This window comes from Pristiophorus japonicus, chromosome 21 (genome assembly GCF_044704955.1).
Source record: "Pristiophorus japonicus isolate sPriJap1 chromosome 21, sPriJap1.hap1, whole genome shotgun sequence".
NCBI classification, from domain to species: Eukaryota; Metazoa; Chordata; class Chondrichthyes; family Pristiophoridae; genus Pristiophorus; species Pristiophorus japonicus.
The window spans coordinates 21,467,053-21,485,730 of NC_091997.1; the positions used below are offsets into that span (position 1 = coordinate 21,467,053).

An 18,678-nucleotide genomic window follows, 5' to 3' on the forward strand; every position below is an offset into this window, starting at 1 on the left:
TCAGTTTTAAAGGCAAAATGACAGCGAACGCAGCCAGTTCGCTGCCGTCGGGACCCGCCGATTCAGGGCCAATGTTGGGTGTTGGACAAAATATTCAACATATTGTTGGGATTTGTGTAATTGGACATCATATGGCAATTTCACAAGGCCACCACTCGCTTTACTGAAATCTTAATAAAATACGCAATCCGGAAGTGAAATGCCTACTTGCACTTCAGTATTCTGCACATTCTAGTGAGATACATAGCAAGAATATTGCTAAGACCAGCAGGTAAAGTGATTGCTCTTTGCAAAAACTGCCTGAATCTTGCCTAAAGCTCTCCTGCATTGCTTGACTGAGGCATTGACATTTGTTTAGATGATTGTAGATATGTCGTCCATAATTCTATTATTCTGAAGGCACTTGTGCTGTGCCAAACCAGTTATTGATTTTATTGTCAGTTTTTCTCAGGAATTGTGCTTTTAATAAAAAAAAATGAACAAAATTGAATGTTGTTAAGGTGTCATTCCAGGATCTGTCTTAAGTACTCCAATGTGTAACCTCTGTCTTCCAGTAGGGGGAAACCATATGAATTCACTCCAATAGATCTGTGAACATAATTTATCACAGTAAATGGACGTGCATTCCAAAAGTAAATTATAGAACTCAGACCCAACGTTTAGCTCACACAGCCACTGTTGTGGAACTGATGCCCAAATTAACTCTTCAAACCATGATGTCCTTGATGTCCAGATATTGATTGCTAATCCTGCTTGTCTTCCAGCGTCTTGGTAAAAACCTGGATGAAGTCTTGATTTCAGCCCCACAGACGCCAACACACGGTGCAGTGCCAAAGCTACGGCCTCGGGTAAGCCTGCGGACAGATCCGCATGTCTGGCTCCGTACATGCTCTCCGCTTTTAGACATACTGTGATCTAACTTTTTGTTGCATAGAATATAATTCATAACCACTATGTGGTTACATACCATTGATTCTGTCCTTATGATCATGATCATTTCTGCTCATCTGAGGAGGCAATAAGTTTACCAAACCGCAGACAAATTCTACCTTTTGGCCTTTTTTATTGTGACTGTTTTACCCCGATTAAATTGAGGGATGTCAGCACCAGGGAATGAAACATTACATGCAATTGTATTCTCAAAGCTTCCCATTAAGCGCTCTCCAATGCGATGCATCGCAAGTTAAGGTGCAAGGAGCTGATTTCCCTTGATCCCTACCTCCACATCAGTGAGTTAGTACTGAGTTATCAACAGTTTTGTGGTGTGGATTCATTTTTTTTTTTATTCGTTCCTGGGATGTGGATGTCACTGGTAAAGCCAGCATTTATTGCCCATCCCTAATTGCCCTTGAGAAGATGGTGAGCCACCAGCTTGAACCGCTGCAGTTCGTGTGGTGAAGATATTTCCACAGTGTTGTTAGAGGAAGTTCCAGGATTTTGACCCAGCGACGATGGAGAGGTGATATATTTCCAAGCTAGGGTGGTGTGTAACTTGGAGGGGAACTTGCAGGTGATGGTGCTCCCATGCGCCTGCTGCCCCTATCCTTCTAGGTAATAGAGGTTGCGGGTTTGGGAGATGCTGCCGAAGAAACCATGGCGAGTTGCTGCAGTGCATCTTGTAGATGGTACACACTGCAGCGACGGTGCGCCGGTGGTGGAGGGAGTGAATGTTGAAGATGGTGGATGCAGTGCCAATCAAGCGGGCTGCTTTATCCTGGATGGTGTCGAGCTTCTTGAGTGTTGTTGGAGCTGCACTCATCCAGGCAAGTGGAGAGTATTCCATCACACTCCTGACTTGTGCCTTGTAGATGGTGGAAAGCTTTTGAGAGCCAGGAAGTGAGTCACTCGCCACAGAATACCCAGCCTCTGACCTGTTCTTGTAGCCACGGTATTTATGTGGCTGGTCCAGTTAAGTTTCTGGTCAATGGTGATGATGGGGGATTTGACGATGGTAATGCCGTTGAATGACAAGGGACACTGGTTAGACTCTCAGCTGTTGGAAGATAGTCATTACCTAGCACTTGTATGGTGCGAATGTTACTTTCCACATATTAGCCCAGGCCTGAATGTCGTCCAGGTCTTGCTGCATGCGGGGATGGACTGCTCCATTATCTGAGGAGTTGCGAATGGCACTAAACACTATGCAGTCATCAGCGAACATCCCCGCTTCTGACATGATGGAGGGGAGGTCATTGATGAAGCTGCTGAAGATGGTTGGGCCTAAGGGACTGCCCTGAGGAACTCCTGCTGCAATATGTTGGGGCTGTGAAGATTGACTTCCAACCACCGCAACTATCTTCCTTTGTGCTAGATACGATTCCAGCCAGTGGAGAGGTTTCCACTCGATTCCTATTGACTTCAGTTTTACTTGGGCTCCCTGATGCCGCACTTGGTCAAATGCTGCCTTGATGTCAAGGACAGTCGCTCTCACCTCACCTCGCCTCTGGAATTCGGCACTTTTGTCCATGTTTGGACAAGGCTGTAATCGGGTCTGGAGCAAAGTGGTCCTGGCAGAATCCAAACTGAGCATCGGTGAGCAGGTTATTGGTGAGTAAATGCCGCTTGATAGCACTGTCGACGGCACCTTCCATCACTTTGCTGATGATTGAGAGTAGGCTGATGCGGTGGTACTTGGACGGATTGGATTTGTCCTGCTTTTTGTGAACAGGACACACCTGGGCAGTTTTCCACATTGTCAAATAGATGTCAGTGTTGTAGCTGTACTGAAACAGCTTGGCTAGAGGCACGGTTAGTTCTGGGGCACAAGTCTTCAGCACCACAGCCGGGATGTTGTTGGCACCCATAGCCTTTGCTGTATCCAGTGCGCTCAGCTGTTTCTTGATACCACGTGGAGTGAATTGAATTGGCTGAAGTTTGGCTTCTGTGATAGTGGAGCGATGGATCATCCATTCGGCACTTCTGGCTGAAGATGGTTGCAAATGCTTCAACCTTGACTTTTGCACTCGTGCTGGGCTCCGCCATCATTAAGGATGGAGATATTCATAGAGCCGCCTCCTTCCGTTAGTTGTTTAATGGTCCATCACCATTCGCGACTGGATGTGGCAGCACTGCAGAGCTTTGATCTGATCTGTTGATTGTGGGATCGCTTAGCCCTGTCTATAGCATGCTGCACCCCCAGGTTGGCATCTCATTTTTAGGTATGCCTGGTGCTGCTCCTAGAATGCTCTTCTGCACTCCTCATTGAACCAGGTTTGGTCCCCTGGTTTGATGGTAATGGTAGAGTGAGGATACGCCAGGTCATGAGGTAACAGATGGAATACATTTCTGCTGCGCTGATGGCCCACTGTACCTCATGGATGCCCAGTTTTGAGCTGCAAGATCTGTTCATTCTATCCCATTTAACACGGTGGTCGTGCCACGCAACACGATGGAGGATGTCCTCCGAGTGAAGACAGGACTTCGTCTCCACAATGACTGTGCAGTGGTCACAGCTACCAGTGCTGTCGTGGACAGATGCATCTGCGACCTGTATATTGGTGAGGATGAATTCAAGTAGGTTTTTTTTCCTCATGTTGGTTCTCTCACCACCTGGTGCAGGCCCAGTCTGGCAGCTACGTCCTTCAGGATTTGGCCAGCTTGGCCACTAGTGGTACTACCGAGCCACTCTTGGTGATAGACATTGAAGTTCCCCACCCAAAGTACATTCTGTGCCCTAGCTACGCTCAGTACTTTTCCAAGTGGTGTTCAACATAGCGGAGTACTGACTCATCAGCTGAGGGAGGGCAATAGATGGTAATCAGCAGGAGGTGTCATTGCCTTTGCTTGACCTGAAGCCATGAGACTTTATGGGGTCCTGAGTCAATGTTAAGGACTCCCAGGGCCACTCCCTCCCCACTGTATGCCACTGTGCCGCCACCTCTGGTGGCTCTGCCCTGCCGGTGGGACAGGACGTACCCAGGGATGATGATGGAGTCTGCAACGTTGGCTGAAGGGTATAATTCTGTGAATATGACTGTCTGGCTGTTGCTTGACTAGTCTGTGAGACAGTTCTCCCAATTTTGGCACAATTCCCCAAAAGTTAGTGAGGAGGACTTTGTACAGTCAACTTGGCTGAGTGTGCCATTGTCGTGTCTAAAACTAGATTGGGAAGACCCAAACTAATTTCACTTGGGGCATTACAGGTGGTAGAGGGATAAGACATTCATCCTGTACAACTATACTGGATTCTACCCAGTTTTCGGATGAAAGGATAGTTTGCTAATTGTTGCACCAAGTCATTATACCACTATTTTAAAAAATAAAAAAAAATTTGGGTCAGCTAATTCATCATCATCATCATAGGCAGTCCCTCGGAATCGAGGAAGACTTGCTTCCACTCCTAAAGTGAGTTCTTTGGTGGTTGAACAGTCCAACACGAGAGCCACAGACCCTGTCACAGGTGGGACAGACATTCATCGGGCGAAGGGTGGGGGGGCGGGGTGGGACTGATTTGCCGCACGCTCCTTCCGCTGCCTGGGCCTGACCACTTCACGCTCGCAGCGTTGAGATTCGAAGAGCTCACCTAGGGCGGTCTTCGGCCAGGGTCTCCTAGGTGTCAGTGGTGAAGTCGCACTTCACCAGGGAGGCTTTGAGGGTGTCCTTGTAACGTTTCCGCTGCCCACCTTTGGCTCGGTTGCCATGAAGGAGCTCCGCGTAGAGCAATTGCTTCGGGAGTCTCGTGTCTGGCATGCGAACTAAGTGGCCTGCCCAGCGAAGCTGATCGGGTGTGGTTAGTGCTTCAATGCTAGGGACGTTAGACTGGGCGAGGACACTGATATTGGTGTGTCAGTCCTCCCAGGGGATTTGCAGGATCTTGCAGAGACATCGTCGGTGATATATCTCCAGCGACTTGAGGTGTCTTCTGTACATCGCCCATGCCTCTGATCCATACAGGAGGGCGGGTATTATTACAGTCCTGTAGACCATGAGCTTGGTGGTAGGTTTGAGGGCCTGGTCTTCAAACACACTTTTCCTCAGGCGGCCAAAGGCTGCACTGGAGGCGATGTTGAATCTCTGCATCAATGTCTGCCTTTGTTGACGAGGCTCCCGAGGTATGGGAAGTGGTCCACATTTTTGAGGGCCGCGCCGTGAATCTTGATCACGGGGGCAGTGCTGTGATGCAAGGGCAGGCCGGTGGAGGACCTTTGTCTTACGGATTTTAAGCGTAAGGCCCATACTTTCATATGCCTCGATGAATACATCAACGATATCCTGGCGTTCAGCCTCAATGTGTGCAGACGCAGGCGTCGTCCACATACTGCAGTTCAACGACAGAGGTTTAGGTGACCTTGGACCAGGCCTGGAGTCGGCTTAGGTTAAACAGCTTCCCACTGGTTCTGTAGTTTAGTTCCACTCCAGCGGGGAGCTTGTAGACAGCAAGGTGGAGCATGACCGCAAGATTGAAAAGAGGGTTGGAGCGATGACGCAGCCGTGTTTGACCCCAGTCCGGATGTGAAATGGATCTGCTGGTAAGGATCACTGCCTGCATGTCGTCGTGGAACAGGCGAAGGATGTTGACAAACTTTCGGGGGCACCCGAAACGGAGGACGGCGCTCCATAAACCCTCGCAGTCGACAGTGTTAAAGGCCTTTGTGAGATCTCAAAAGGCCGTGTGTAAGGGCTGGCGCTGCTCCCTGCATTTTTCCTGCAGTTGTCGTACTGCAAAGATCATGTCCGTTCCCTGTAGGGGACGAAATCCGCACTGCGACTTCGGGAGGAGCTCCTCGGCCACAGGGCGAAGACGGTTGAGGAGGACTCTAGCGACGACCTTCCCAGTGGTTGATAGGGAGATTCCCCTGTAGTTGCCGCAGTTGGATTTATTCCCCTTTTTAAAAATGGACACGATCACTGCATATCTCCGATCTCCTGGCATGTTCTCCTCCCTCCAACTGAGAGCGATGAGGTCATGTATCCGCGCCAACAGCGCCTCTCCGCCATATTTTAGCACCTCAACAGGAATTCCATCCGCATCCGTAGCCTTGTTATTATTGAGTTGTTTTATGGCTTTGCCTACCTCGTGCAGCGTTGGGGTTTCACTGAGGTGGTGGCGGGTGGCATGCTGCGGGATGGAGTTGAGAACACTCTAGCCAAAGGCAGAGTCTCGATTGAGGAGATCTTCAAAGCGCTCCTTCCAGTGGGCCCTGACAGCCTGTGTCGTTGATGAGTGTTTCCCCGTTCTTGGCCAGGAGTGGGGTGGGGCCTTGGGAGTTTAGACCGTAGGTGCCCATGACTGCAATGAAGAATCCTCGCATGTCGTGGTTGTTGGCCAGTTGTATCTCCTGTGCTTTCTCCATCCATCACCTGTTCTTTAGGTCCCGGGTTTTTGTTGGACCTCCGCCTTGAGCCATCTGTAACGTTGCTTTGCAGCTCCCGCGTTGGGTTGTTGTTTGAGGCTCAAATGCTCTACGCTTACGATCTATTAGTTCTTGGATCTCCTGATTGTTTTCATCAAGCAAGTCCTGGTGTTTTCTCGTTGAGTAACCAAGTGTCTCTTCATAGATACTGGTTATGGAGACCTGGAGGCAGACCAAGCGCTGTGGGCATTGAGCATCTCGGGGCCATTAAGGCATGCCAGAATGGCTGTGAGACGCTGGCTGTATATGGCTCTCTTAGCTGGGTCTTTAAGTGCCCCGGTATTAACTTTTTTGCGGCACTGCTTCTGCTGTCCTCTCTGCTTTGGGACTATGTTAATATTGATGACAAATCAGATTCGGCGATGGTCCGTCCAGCAATTGTCGGCTCCTATCATGGCGTGGGTGATGCGCACATCCTTGCGATCCCTGGCTCGGACAATGACATAGTCCAGCAGGTGCCGGTGTTTGGAATGAGGGTGTTGCCACGATGCCTTGTATTTGACCCTCTGGCGGAACAGGGTGTTGGTGATGAGTTTGTGTTCGAGGCATTTTGTCAGGAGTAGGGTGCCGTTGGAGTTGGATTTCCCTACCCCCTCTCTGCCAATCACGCCTCCCCAAAGGGCTGTGTCTTTGCCGACCCTGGCATTAAAATCCCCTAGGAGGATCAATTTGTCGCCCGTGGGGACGCGTGACAGGGATTTCTCGGTTGGAATAAAAACCCTCCTTTAGCCTCCTCCACTGCATCGAGTGTTGGGGCATTATACACTTATGACTGTGGCGCATTGGTTCCAGGATAGGGTAATGAGGCGTTCGTTAACCCCGCAGGGGGAGTCTTTGAGGCGGCCGACGATTTCATTTTTGACGGCGAAGCCGATTCCATGAAGGCGGCGTTCTTCCTCTGGTTTCCCTTTCCAGAAAAAGGTATAACCTCCACCATGTTCCTTGAGCTGGCCTTCCCCTGCCCGCCGTGTCTCGCTTAGGGCAACAGTGTCGATGTCAAAGCGTCTTAAGTTCCTGGGCAACTATGGCGGTGCGGCGCTCCGGCCTGTTGCTGTTGGAGTTGTCCATTAGGGTTCTGACGTTCCAGGTCCCGAACCTCATATTAGATGAGTGGAAGATGCCTGTACATGAGTTCTTTTAACATGGGGTCACCATTGCACACCGGCAACCACACGGGCTTAGCTGAGCAAAGTCTTGGTCCAGTGGCAAGGGGGTCCAAGATGACTGGAGACCAGGCACTGCTGTGTGAGCCTAGTTGCCTACGGTGAGATGTTGGCCACAAGCTCGGCGCTGAGTAGCGCACTTGATGGTAGGTGGCCTGCTGTTTGGTTGGGGGCAGGCATTAGTAAGGTCAGTGGACCCCTGGAGTTCAGTGTGGAAGGTCAGGGTGGTCACAGCCATGGTACCACGTGCTGGGGGAGAAGAGGCCAGGTCATTAATGGGGAAGGAGAGGCCTAATTGCCGCCGAGGGGGAGCAGCCCAGTCGCCGTCACTGGAGGAGGCCCGATCGTCGCTGGAGGATGCCCGGTTGTCGTTGGGAATGGCCTGATCATTGTTGATGGGGAGGCGCCCGATCACCACTGGAGGGGCCCGATCGCCTGGTCGGAGGCTCACCTGGTTCACCGGGTGTCGTCGAGGATCATCATTCCTTGTAGTCGTGGAGGAGAGGCCCAGCTGCCATCCTTGGAGTGGGCCCTATCGCCGCTGGAGGTGGTCCGATCGTGGGTGGAGGGGTGGATGCTCGGTCGGAGGCTCACCGGGCATCGCCGAGGATCGGGTGGGGCACCTGAGTCGACGGCGAAGAAAGAGGTCCAGGTCGCCATTGCAGGAGACTCGGTCGTCGATAGTCTGGTCGTCGTTGCCGGTGAGAGGCGTGGATGTTTGGAGGGGAGGTTCGCGCCTGAGGTAGGCCCGAATTTGTAGGATTAGACTTTAAAATAAAGTATTAAGAAAATTGACCCCCTATTAGGATCTATTGGGGCTAGGGGAAGTTTAGACAATGGGAGGGGGGCGGTTGAGGGTGAAAAGTTGTCTGATGGCGGGAGATGACAAGGGTCAAGTTGTTTTGGTAGGGGAGCTCCCTAGGCAGCTGCCACCCCGGCATCCATCTTTCACTGAGAGCATGTGCTAGCTAGCAGAGTATCTCAGAATGGAGTTTTAAGACGCTTGCTGTTTTAATCTGCATTAATGATTTAGACCAGCAAAGTTTCCAGGTTTGCAGAAGATGACAAAATAGAATCGGGCACGCAATGAGCAACAATACAACCAGATTTAGGAGGCTTTAAACATCTTGGATAAGTAAACCAGTAGTTGGCAGATGCAGTTCGATGTGAATGTGTGAAATAGCTGATTAACAAGTCACCAAAAGAGGGAATATATGTTAAATGCAACAGTGGTACAGCCAAGGTCAAGGAGGAGATAAAGGGGTTAGTTGACACTTTTTTTGAAATAAGACAAAGTAATTTGGTTCCATTAGCAAAGGGATGGAGTACAGAACAAAAGAAGTTGTATTGTTGTGTATAAATAGTTGTTCAGACACCATCTGGAGTACTGAACGTAGTCCTGGTCCCTGAATCATAGGAAGGATGTCATTCACCTTGAAAGTAACAAAGGTAATTCTAGGTATCTGAATTATAAGAAATGATTGAGGATGTCGTGATTATTTTTACTACTCGAAATAATTTTTGATGTTCACAATAGCGAAGGGTTCAAATAGTACCGGATGCAAGTTAGAAGTTTAGGAATATGAAGTGAAGTCAGCCCTCAACTAAAGGATAATAGTTGTGAAGCAAGTTATCAAGGAAGTCTGTTGAAACATCAAAATAAATAGGTTCAAGAAACAATTGGGAGAATAGACTGAGCCATATGGTGAGAAAGTGGATAAGCTGGGTTGACATAGAAACATAGAAAATAGATGCAGAGTAGGCCATTCGGCCCTTTGAGCCTGCACCACCATTCAATATGATCATGGCTGATCATTGCAACTTAAGTACCCCATTCCTGCTTTCTCTCCATACCCCTTGATCCCTTTAGCCGAAAGGCCACATCTAACTCCCTTTGAAATATATCTAATGAACTTGCTTCAACAACTTTCTGTGGTAGAGAATTCCACAGATTCACAATTTTTTGAGTGAAGAAGTTTCTCCTCATCTCTGTCCTAAATGGCTTACCCCTTATCCTTAGACTGTGACCCCTGGTTCTGGACTTCCCCAATATCGGGAACATTTTTCCTGCATCTAACATGTCCAATCCCATCAGAATTTTGTATTTCTATGAGATCCCCTCTCATTCTTCTAAATTCCAGTGAATATATGCCTAATCGGTCCAGTCTTTCTTCATTTGTCAGTCCTGCCATCCGGGGAATCAGTCTGATGAACCTTCGCTGCACTCCCTCAATAGCAAGAATGTCCTTCCTCCAGATTAGGAGACCAAAACTGTACACAATATTCAAGGTGTGACATCACCAAGGCCCTGTACAACTGCAGTAAGAACTCCCTGCTCCTATACTCAAATTATCTCGCTATGAAGGTCAACATACCATTTGCCGTCTTCACCGCCTGCTGTACCTGCATGCCAACTTTCAATGACTGATGTACCATGGCACCCAGGTTTCGTTGCAACTCCCGTTTTCCTAATCTGTCACCGTTCAGATAATCTGCCTTCCTGTTTTTGCCACCAAAGTGGATAACCTCACATTTATGTACATTATACTGCATCTGCCATGCATTTGCCCACTCACCTAACTTGTCCAAGTCACCTTGCAGCCTCTTAGCATCCTCCTCACAGCTCACACTGCCACCCAGCTTAGTGTCATCTGCAAACTTGGAGATATTGCATTCAATTCCTTTGTCTAAATCATTAATGTATATTGTAAATAGCTGGGGTCCCAGCACTGAACCTTGTGGCACCCCATTAGTCACTGCCTGCCATTGTGAAAAGGCCCGGGAGTTCAAGAGCCAAGTTTGTTGGGTCTAAAGGTTGGGTCAAGATTATGTTCGTCACCCAAGAAGAAAGGAAAAAGCTCTCTCTCTCAAGGTGTCCCAAAGTGCCTTGGCTACGATGAATTGCTTTTGAAATTCAGTCACTTACGCTATGTAAGCGCATGCTAAAGAGAATGTGAACATGGACATCAGCATAGCGGTAAATGACCAGCTAAAGAAGTCAGTATATTCACTTGTCGTCTTAAATGGATACATAAGAGATTAGTTGATGTTCAGGAGACACCAAGCAGTTAATTTCGACTGTTCGAACAATTGAAAAAACTTTGTACTGTCTGCAAATCAAAATGATAACCGTGCAACTGAAGTCAGGTTTTATCAATCTCTCATCACCCCAGTACGTCCTTCACAGCAGTGGGCCATGTGCATTAAAGGTTGAAGATAATAGATTCTCTCTTTTGAAATGTCTGCTTGCAGAAGATACTTGGCATAAGCAGGCTGCAATGGTAACTAATAAACTAGACATCAGATAACTGAGCAATATGGGAATGACTTTAGCTAACCGCATTGAGGTGAAATCGTTGCCATACTTTGGGCATGTTCAACGAACAGCTACAGATTGGGAGCAAGCACCTGTGTCGGTGCCACCAGAAGTTGCAGACGACAGCACAAATGGTAGATTGATTCTATCAGAGAAACCATGAATGGACAACACTGAAAGCTGCGGACTGCACGAGAGAGAGGGAGAGAAGAGTGTTGCCAAGCAGTAATTTGGCCGAGGCAGCAGCCTTAAATGAAAGTTCGACAAGAGTAGTTGATGAATTAATGTTGGACACTGGCCTTTATCTTTCTTCCTGAAAATTGCTCTCTAGGAAAAGCGTGACTGCTCTACTGCAAATCATGTTATTAGTATTTTGATCTTTTTTTTTAAAGTAGCATCAGCTATATTGTGACTACTGGTCAGATAGTTACAGGCCGTTTGAGTTACTGCGTTCATTATTATTGATTTATTTTTTCCTTCATCTTTCTTTCTCAACTACATCCTTCCCTTGAGGTGAATATGTATTTTGCAAGTCCAGTGTGTGAATTTTTGCTGTAATATTAAAGATTGATGAGCAAGCAAGGGAGACAAAGAAAGCACTGAGCAGGACTGCTGGAAGCACAGCCTGGGATTAGAATACTCTTTTTGGTTTTTCTCTACTATACACTAATAACTTACTGAAAGTGAAAAATGCTATTTAATATTTGGCAATATTGTTTCACAATTCCTGCATCATTTTTCTATTTAGGAGGTTCCTAGTTCTCAATCTGTTGAAGATGACTTTGGGAGAGGCCCATGGGCTGCCATGAAAGCAGAGTTAAGGTTGGATGAGGGCGACGCTGGATGTTTCCTTCGAAGCTATAGCATTGTCATGGTTCTACGAAAGGTATGGTTTACAGTAACAGTTACTGTTATGGCACTCTGTCTCGTCTTTCACCTATACTCTTTTTTTTTTTACAGTTTATTCTCATTTAATATTATTGTTAGGCTACAGTCGTATAGTGGTTATCTTACTGACTAGTAATCCGGAGACGTGAGTTCAAATCCCACCATGACCATTTGTGAATTTGAATTAATCATAATTGGAATAAAAAGCGAGTATCAGTAATGATGATCATGAAGCTATCGGATTGTTAAAAACCCAACTGGTTCATGAATGTGCTTTAGGGAAAGGAACCTGCCATTCTTGCCCAGTCTGGCCTAAATATGACTCCAGACCCGACAAAGTCCTCCTCACTATCATCTGGGGAATTGTGCCAAAATTGGGAAAGCTGTCCCATGGACTTGTCAAGCAACAGCCTGAAGTAGTCATACTCACAGAATTGTACCAATCCACCAACATCCCAGACTCTCCATCACCTTCCCTGGTTATGTCCTGTCCCACCAGAAGGACAGATTCACCAGAGGTGGCGGCACAGTGGTACACAGTCAGCAGGGAGTGGTCCTGGGAGTTTGCAACATTGATTCCGGACCCCATGAAGTCTCATGGCATCAAGGAAACCTCCTGCTTATTACCACCTACCAGCCTCCCTCAACTAAAGTTATGTTGAACACCACTTGGAAGTAGCAAGGGCACAGAATGTACTCTGGCTGCATGGACTATGTACTCCGGTGCGCAGTGGCTCGGTAGCACCACTGCTCGCCGAGTCCTGAAGGATATAGTTACCATATTGGGCTTGCACCAAGTGATGAGAGAACCAACATGAAGTCAAAGTCTACTTGACCTCGTTTTCGCCAACAACGTTCAAGAAGCTAGATGCCATCCAAGACAAAGCAGCACACTTGATCGTTGCCCCATCCACCACCTTAACATAGAAACATAGAAAATAGGTGCAGGAGTAGGCCATTCGGCCCTTCTAGCCACACCGCCATTCAATGAGTTCATGGCTGAACATTCAACTTTAGTACCCCATTCCTGCTTTCTCGCCATACCCCTTGATCCCCCTAGTAGTAAGGACCTCATCTAACTCCTTTTTGAATATATTTAGTGAATTGGCCTCAACAACTTTCTGTGGTAGAGAATTCCACAGGTTCACCACTCTCTGGGTGAAGAAGTTCCTCCGCATCTCGGTCCTAAATGGCTTACCCCTTATCCTTAGACTGTGACCTCTGGTTCTGGACTTCCCCAACATTGGGAACATTCTTCCTGCATCTAACCTGTCTAACCCCGTCAGAATTTTAAATGTTTCTATGAGGTCCCCTCTCATTCTTCTGAACTCCAGTGAATACAAGCCCAGTTGATCCAGTCTTTCTTGATAGGTCAGTCCCGCCATCCCGGGAATCAGTCTGGTGAACCTTCGCTGCACTCCCTCAATAGCAAGAATGTCCTTCCTCAGGTTAGGAGACCAAAACTGTACACAATACTCCAGGTGTGGCCTCACCAATGCCCTGTACAACTGTAGCAACACCTCCCTGCCCCTGTACTCAAATCCCCTTGCTATGAAGGCCAACATGCCATTTGCTTTCTTAACCGCCTGCTGCACCTGCATGCCAACCTTCAATGACTGATGTACCATGACACCCAGGTCTCTTTGCACCTCCCCTTTTCCTAATCTGTCACCATTCAGATAATAGTCTGTCTCTCTGTTTTTACCACCAAAGTGGATAACCTCACATTTATCCACATTATACTTCATCTGCCATGCATTTGCCCACTCACCTAACCTATCCAAGTCGCTCTGCAGCCTCACAGCATCCCCCTCGCAGCTCACACTGCCACCCAACTTAGTGTCATCTGCAAATTTGGAGATACTACATTTAATCCCCTCATCTAAATCATTAATGTACAGTGTAAACAGCTGGGGCCCCAGCACAGAACCTTGCGGTACCCCACTAGTCACTGCCTGCCATTCTGAAAAGTACCCATTTACTCCTACTCTTTGCTTCCTGTATGACAACCAGTTCTCAATCCATGTCAGTACACTACCCCCAATCCCATGTGCTCTAACTTTGCACATCAATCTCTTGTGTGGGACCTTGTCGAACGCCTTCTGAAAGTCCAAATATACCACATCAACTGGTTCTCCCTTGTCCACTCTACTGGAAACATCCTCAAAAAATTCCAGAAGATTTGTCAAGCATGATTTCCCTTTCACAAATCCATGCTGACTTGGACCTATCATGTCACCTCTTTCCAAATGCACTGCTATGACATCCTTAATAATTGATTCCATCATTTTACCCACTACCGATGTCAGGCTGACCGGTCTATAATTCCCTGTTTTCTCTCTCCCTCCTTTTTTAAAAAGTGGGGTTACATTGGCTACCCTCCACTCCATAGGAACTGATCCAGAGTCAATGGAATGTTGGAAAATGACTGTCAACGCATCCACTATTTCCAAAGCCACCTCCTTAAGTACTCTGGGATGCAGTCCATCAGGCCCTGGGGATTTATCGGCCTTCAATCCCATCAATTTCCCCAACGCAATTTCTCGGCTAATAAGGATTTCCCTCAGTTCCTCCTCCTTACTAGACCCCCCGACCCCTTTTATAACCGGAAGGTTGTTCGTGTCCTCCTTCGTGAATACCGAACCAAAGTACTTGTTCAATTGGTCCGCCATTTCTTTGTTCCCCGTTATGACTTCTCCTGATTCTGACTGCAGGGGACCTACGTTTGTCTTTACTAACCTTTTTCTCTTTACATATCTATAGAAACTTTTGCAATCCGTCTTAATGTTCCCTGCAAGCTTCTTCTCATCCTCCATTTTCCCTGCCCTAATCAAACCCTTTGTCCTCCTCTGCTGAGTTCTAAATTTCTCTCAGTCCCCAGGTTCGCTGCTATTTCTGGCCAATTTGTATGCCACTTCCTTGGCTTTAATACTATCCCTGATTTCCCTTGATAGCCACGGTTGAGCCACCTTCCCTTTTTTATTTTTATGCCAGACAGGAATGTACAATTGTTGTAGTTCATCCATGCGGTCTCTAAATGTCTGCCATTGCCCATCCACAGTCAACCCCTTAAGTATCATTCGCCAATCCATCCCAGCCAATTCACGCCTCATACCTTCAAAGTTAGCCTTCTTTAAGTTCTGGACCATGGTCTCTGAATTAACTGTTTCATTCTCCATCCCAATGCAGAATTCCACCATATTATGGTCACTCTTCCCCCAAGGGGCCTCGCACAACGAGATTGCTAATTAATCCACTCATTACATAACACCCAGTCTAAGATGGCCTCCCCCCTAGTTGGTTCCTCGACATATTGGTCTAAAAAACCATCCCTTATGCACTCCAGGAAATCCTCCTCCACCGTATTGCTTCCAGTTTGGTTAGCCCAATCTATGTGCATATTAAAGTCACCCATTATAACTGCTGCACCTTTATTGCACGCACCCCTAATTTCATGTTTGATGCCCTCCCCAACATCACTACTACTGTTTGGAGGTCTGTACACAACTCCCACTAACGTTTTTTGCCCTTTGATGTTCTGCAGCTCTACCCATATAGATTCCACATCATCCAAGCTAATGTCCTTCCTAACTATTGCCTTAATCTCCTCCTTAACCAGCAATGCTACCCCACCTCCTTTTCCTTTTATTCTATCCTTCCTGAATGTTGAATACCCCTGGATGTTGAGTTCCCAGCCCTGATCATCCTGGAGCCACGTCTCCGTAATCCCAATCACATCATATTTGTTAACATCTATTTGCACAGTTAATTCATCCACCTTATTGCGGATACTCCTTGCATTAAGACACAAAGCCTTTCGGCTTGTTTTTTTAACACCCTCTGTCCTTTTAGAATTTTGCTGTACAATGGCCCTTTTTGTTCTTTGCCTTGGGTTTCTCTGCCCTCCACTTTTCCTCATCTCCTTTCTGTCTTTTGTTTTTGCCTCCTTTTTGTTTCCCTCTATCTCCCTGCATTGGTTCCCATCCCCCTGCCATATTAGTTTAACTCCTCCCCAACAGCACTAGCAAACACTCCCCCGAGGACATTGGTTCCGATTCTGCCCCGGTGCAGACCGTCCGGATTGTACTGGTCCCACCTCCCCCAGAACCGGTTCCAATGCCCCAGGAATTTGAATCCCTCCCTGTTGCACCATTGCTCAAGCCACGTATTCATCTGAGCTATCCTGCGATTCCTACTCTGACTAGCACGTGGCACTGGTAGCAATCCCGAGATTACTACTTTTGAGGTCCTACTTTTTAATTTAGCTCCTAGCTCCTTAAATTCATTTCGTAGGACCTCATCCCTTTTTTTTACCTATGTCATTGGTACCAACGTGCACCACGACAACTGGCTGTTCTCCCTCCCTTTTTAGAATGTCCTGCACCCACTCCGAGACATCCTTGACCCTTGCACCAGGGAGGCAACATACCATCCTGGAGTCTCGGTTGCGGCCGCAGAAACGCCTATCTATTCCCCCTTACAATTGAATCCCCTATCACTATCGCTTGCCCACTCTTTTTCCTGCCCTCCTGTGCAACAGAGCCAGCCACGGTGCCATGAACTTGGCTGCTGCTGCCCTCTCCTGATGAGTCATCCCCCTCAACAGCACTCAAAGCAGTGTATCTGTTTTGCAGTGGGATGACCACAGGGGACCCCTGCACTACCTTCCTTGCACTACTCTTCCTGCTGGTCTTCCATTCCCTCGCTGGCTGTGGACCCTTCTCCTGCGATAAGACCAACTCGCTACACGTGATACTCACGTCATTCTCAGCATTCACTCCCTCCACCATTTGCACACAGTGGTTGCTGTGTGTACCATATAAAAGCTGCACTGCAGCAACTCACCAAGGCTTCTTCGACAGCACCTCCCAAACCTCTGACATCTACCACCTAGAAGGACAAGAGCAGCGGGTGCATGGGAACACCACCACCTCCAAGTTACTCACCATCCTAACTTGGAAATATATTGCCGTTCCTTCATCGTCACAGAGTCAAAATCCTGGAACTCCCTACATAAGAGTACCTTCACCACACGAATTGCAGGGTTCAAGGCAACGGCTCACTTCTCTGGGGCAGTTGGGGATGGACAGTCATTATTGGGGCATAAGAGGTCGTGCTTTAAAGGGCATGACATTTCCTAAATAAAAACCCATGTGCTTAAAAATTGAGGATACCACAGTGTGATATGTCTCCGCACAAGAGGAACTGACCACCTCGTGTGAGTGCCTAAGTCATAGGTGTGATTGGTCAGTTCACAGAATTGTGTAAATCCTGCGATTATTCTGCTGGTCTGTCTGTACAATGTCTTAAATGAGTGTAGTACAAGAAAGTAATTAAAAAAAAAAAAATGCGGATGGGGGAAGGAAGGCAGTGAGGTCTTGCTCATTAATGATGGTCCTGGTTACATGCTGTTATTGCTTGAGATGGATCACTTCACTATCAGTTGGGATGCTTCCTGGCCCAATTTTTCCCCCACATTCCAGATTCTGCTATCAAACTCTTCTCTCTTAGGCAGCCCCTCGGAGTCGAGGATGACTTGCTTCCACACTGAGTTCTCAGGTGACTGATAAGACAATTGTGGGACCTACAGTCTCTGTCACAGGTGGGGCAGACGGTGGTTGGAGGGACGGGTGGGTGGGGCGCTTGGGTTGTTGTGCGCTCTTTTTGCTGTTTGCGCTTGGCTTCCGCGTGCTCCCGGCGAAGAGAGTCGAGGTGTTTGGCGCCTTGCCAGATGCTTCTCCTCCACTTTGAGTAGTCTTGGGCCAGGGATTCCCAGGTGTCGGTGAGGATGTTGCACTTTTTCAACGAGGCTTTGAGGGTGTCCTTGAAACATTTCCTCTGCCCATCTGGGACTCGCTTGCCGTGTCGGAGCTCTGAGTCGGGCGCTTGTTTTGGGAGTCTAGTATCGGGCAAGCGGACGATGTGACCCGCCCACCGGAGCTGATCAAGCACGGTCAGTGCTTCGATGCTGGGGATGTTGGCCTGAGCGAGAACACTGACGTTGATGCGTGAGGTATTATGGAGTGTCCTCCTCAAATTCGGCTGCCCTCAAAAGTTTGTCACCATCCTCCGCCTGTTTCACGATGACATGCAAGCCATGATCCTGACCAACGGATCCACCACAGACACAATACACATGCTATCAAACATTACACCTGACATTGTATAAAAGAACAGCGAATCTGTATCCAGAGAAGCCCAGCAGTACTGATTGTAGCACCCCTCCTGCCACCCTGACTAACTCGGCACATATTGGGGATCAAACTTGGTATCTTCCAGTCAGTGCTACAGACTTGCACACTGTCTTTACCAACTGAACCATCACTGGAGAAAGGGCTTCTAAACATTTTTTTTTATGAGCTTGTATTTTCTGTTGAATCCTTGCATTCATGTATTTTAGTACTTTTTTAACCATTGAAACTAGTATTCCTTGCATTAGTTTTAACTGGGAGAGCTGGTAAACTTCTGGCAGTTGTGGTGATTCATGCTATTCAAGCCTTGCTAAAACCTCACCCACAGTTCCTTCCTAAAGTAGTTTCAGAATTTCACCGTGCGCATGAAATTGCTATCCCTGCATAATTCCAATTGAATCTGTCTAGAAGCAAATCAGAACAGTTAGACCATGATTAAAATTCATGGCACGAGGTCCCAATTTAAGGTTGTATACAAATTTACACTCCGTTGGAATTGCCCGTCTGTTGACTTGAAATTTCTCATCTGAAAAATTATTTGACTTTGTCATTGGCATCACTGGGGGGATGAGTGAGTTACACATTGTGGCCACTGAAGAGATGCAACAACATAAATTAGAATGCTAATGAGCAGGTGGTCACTATTGTCAGTGTTCTGTGCCTGTTAATGCTTTGACCATGTACAAATCAATTTGCATCTGTTAGCCTTACTAATTTCCAGATCAATCAACCTGGAATGGTTCCCGTCGACAATTTGTCTCCTTCCC

General features: G+C 47.5%; 1 protein-coding gene across 1 annotated transcript in view; it reads left to right on the forward strand.

Moving 5' to 3' along the window:
• Nucleotides 1-18,678, forward strand: part of hrob (homologous recombination factor with OB-fold) — a 56,200-nt gene that overhangs the window by 19,796 nt on the left and 17,726 nt on the right. Inside the window, exons 4-5 of the mRNA XM_070864028.1 lie at nucleotides 765-848; nucleotides 11,581-11,718. Coding sequence (XP_070720129.1) covers nucleotides 765-848; nucleotides 11,581-11,718 — 222 coding nt within the window. The remainder of the gene's footprint in view (nucleotides 1-764; nucleotides 849-11,580; nucleotides 11,719-18,678) is intronic.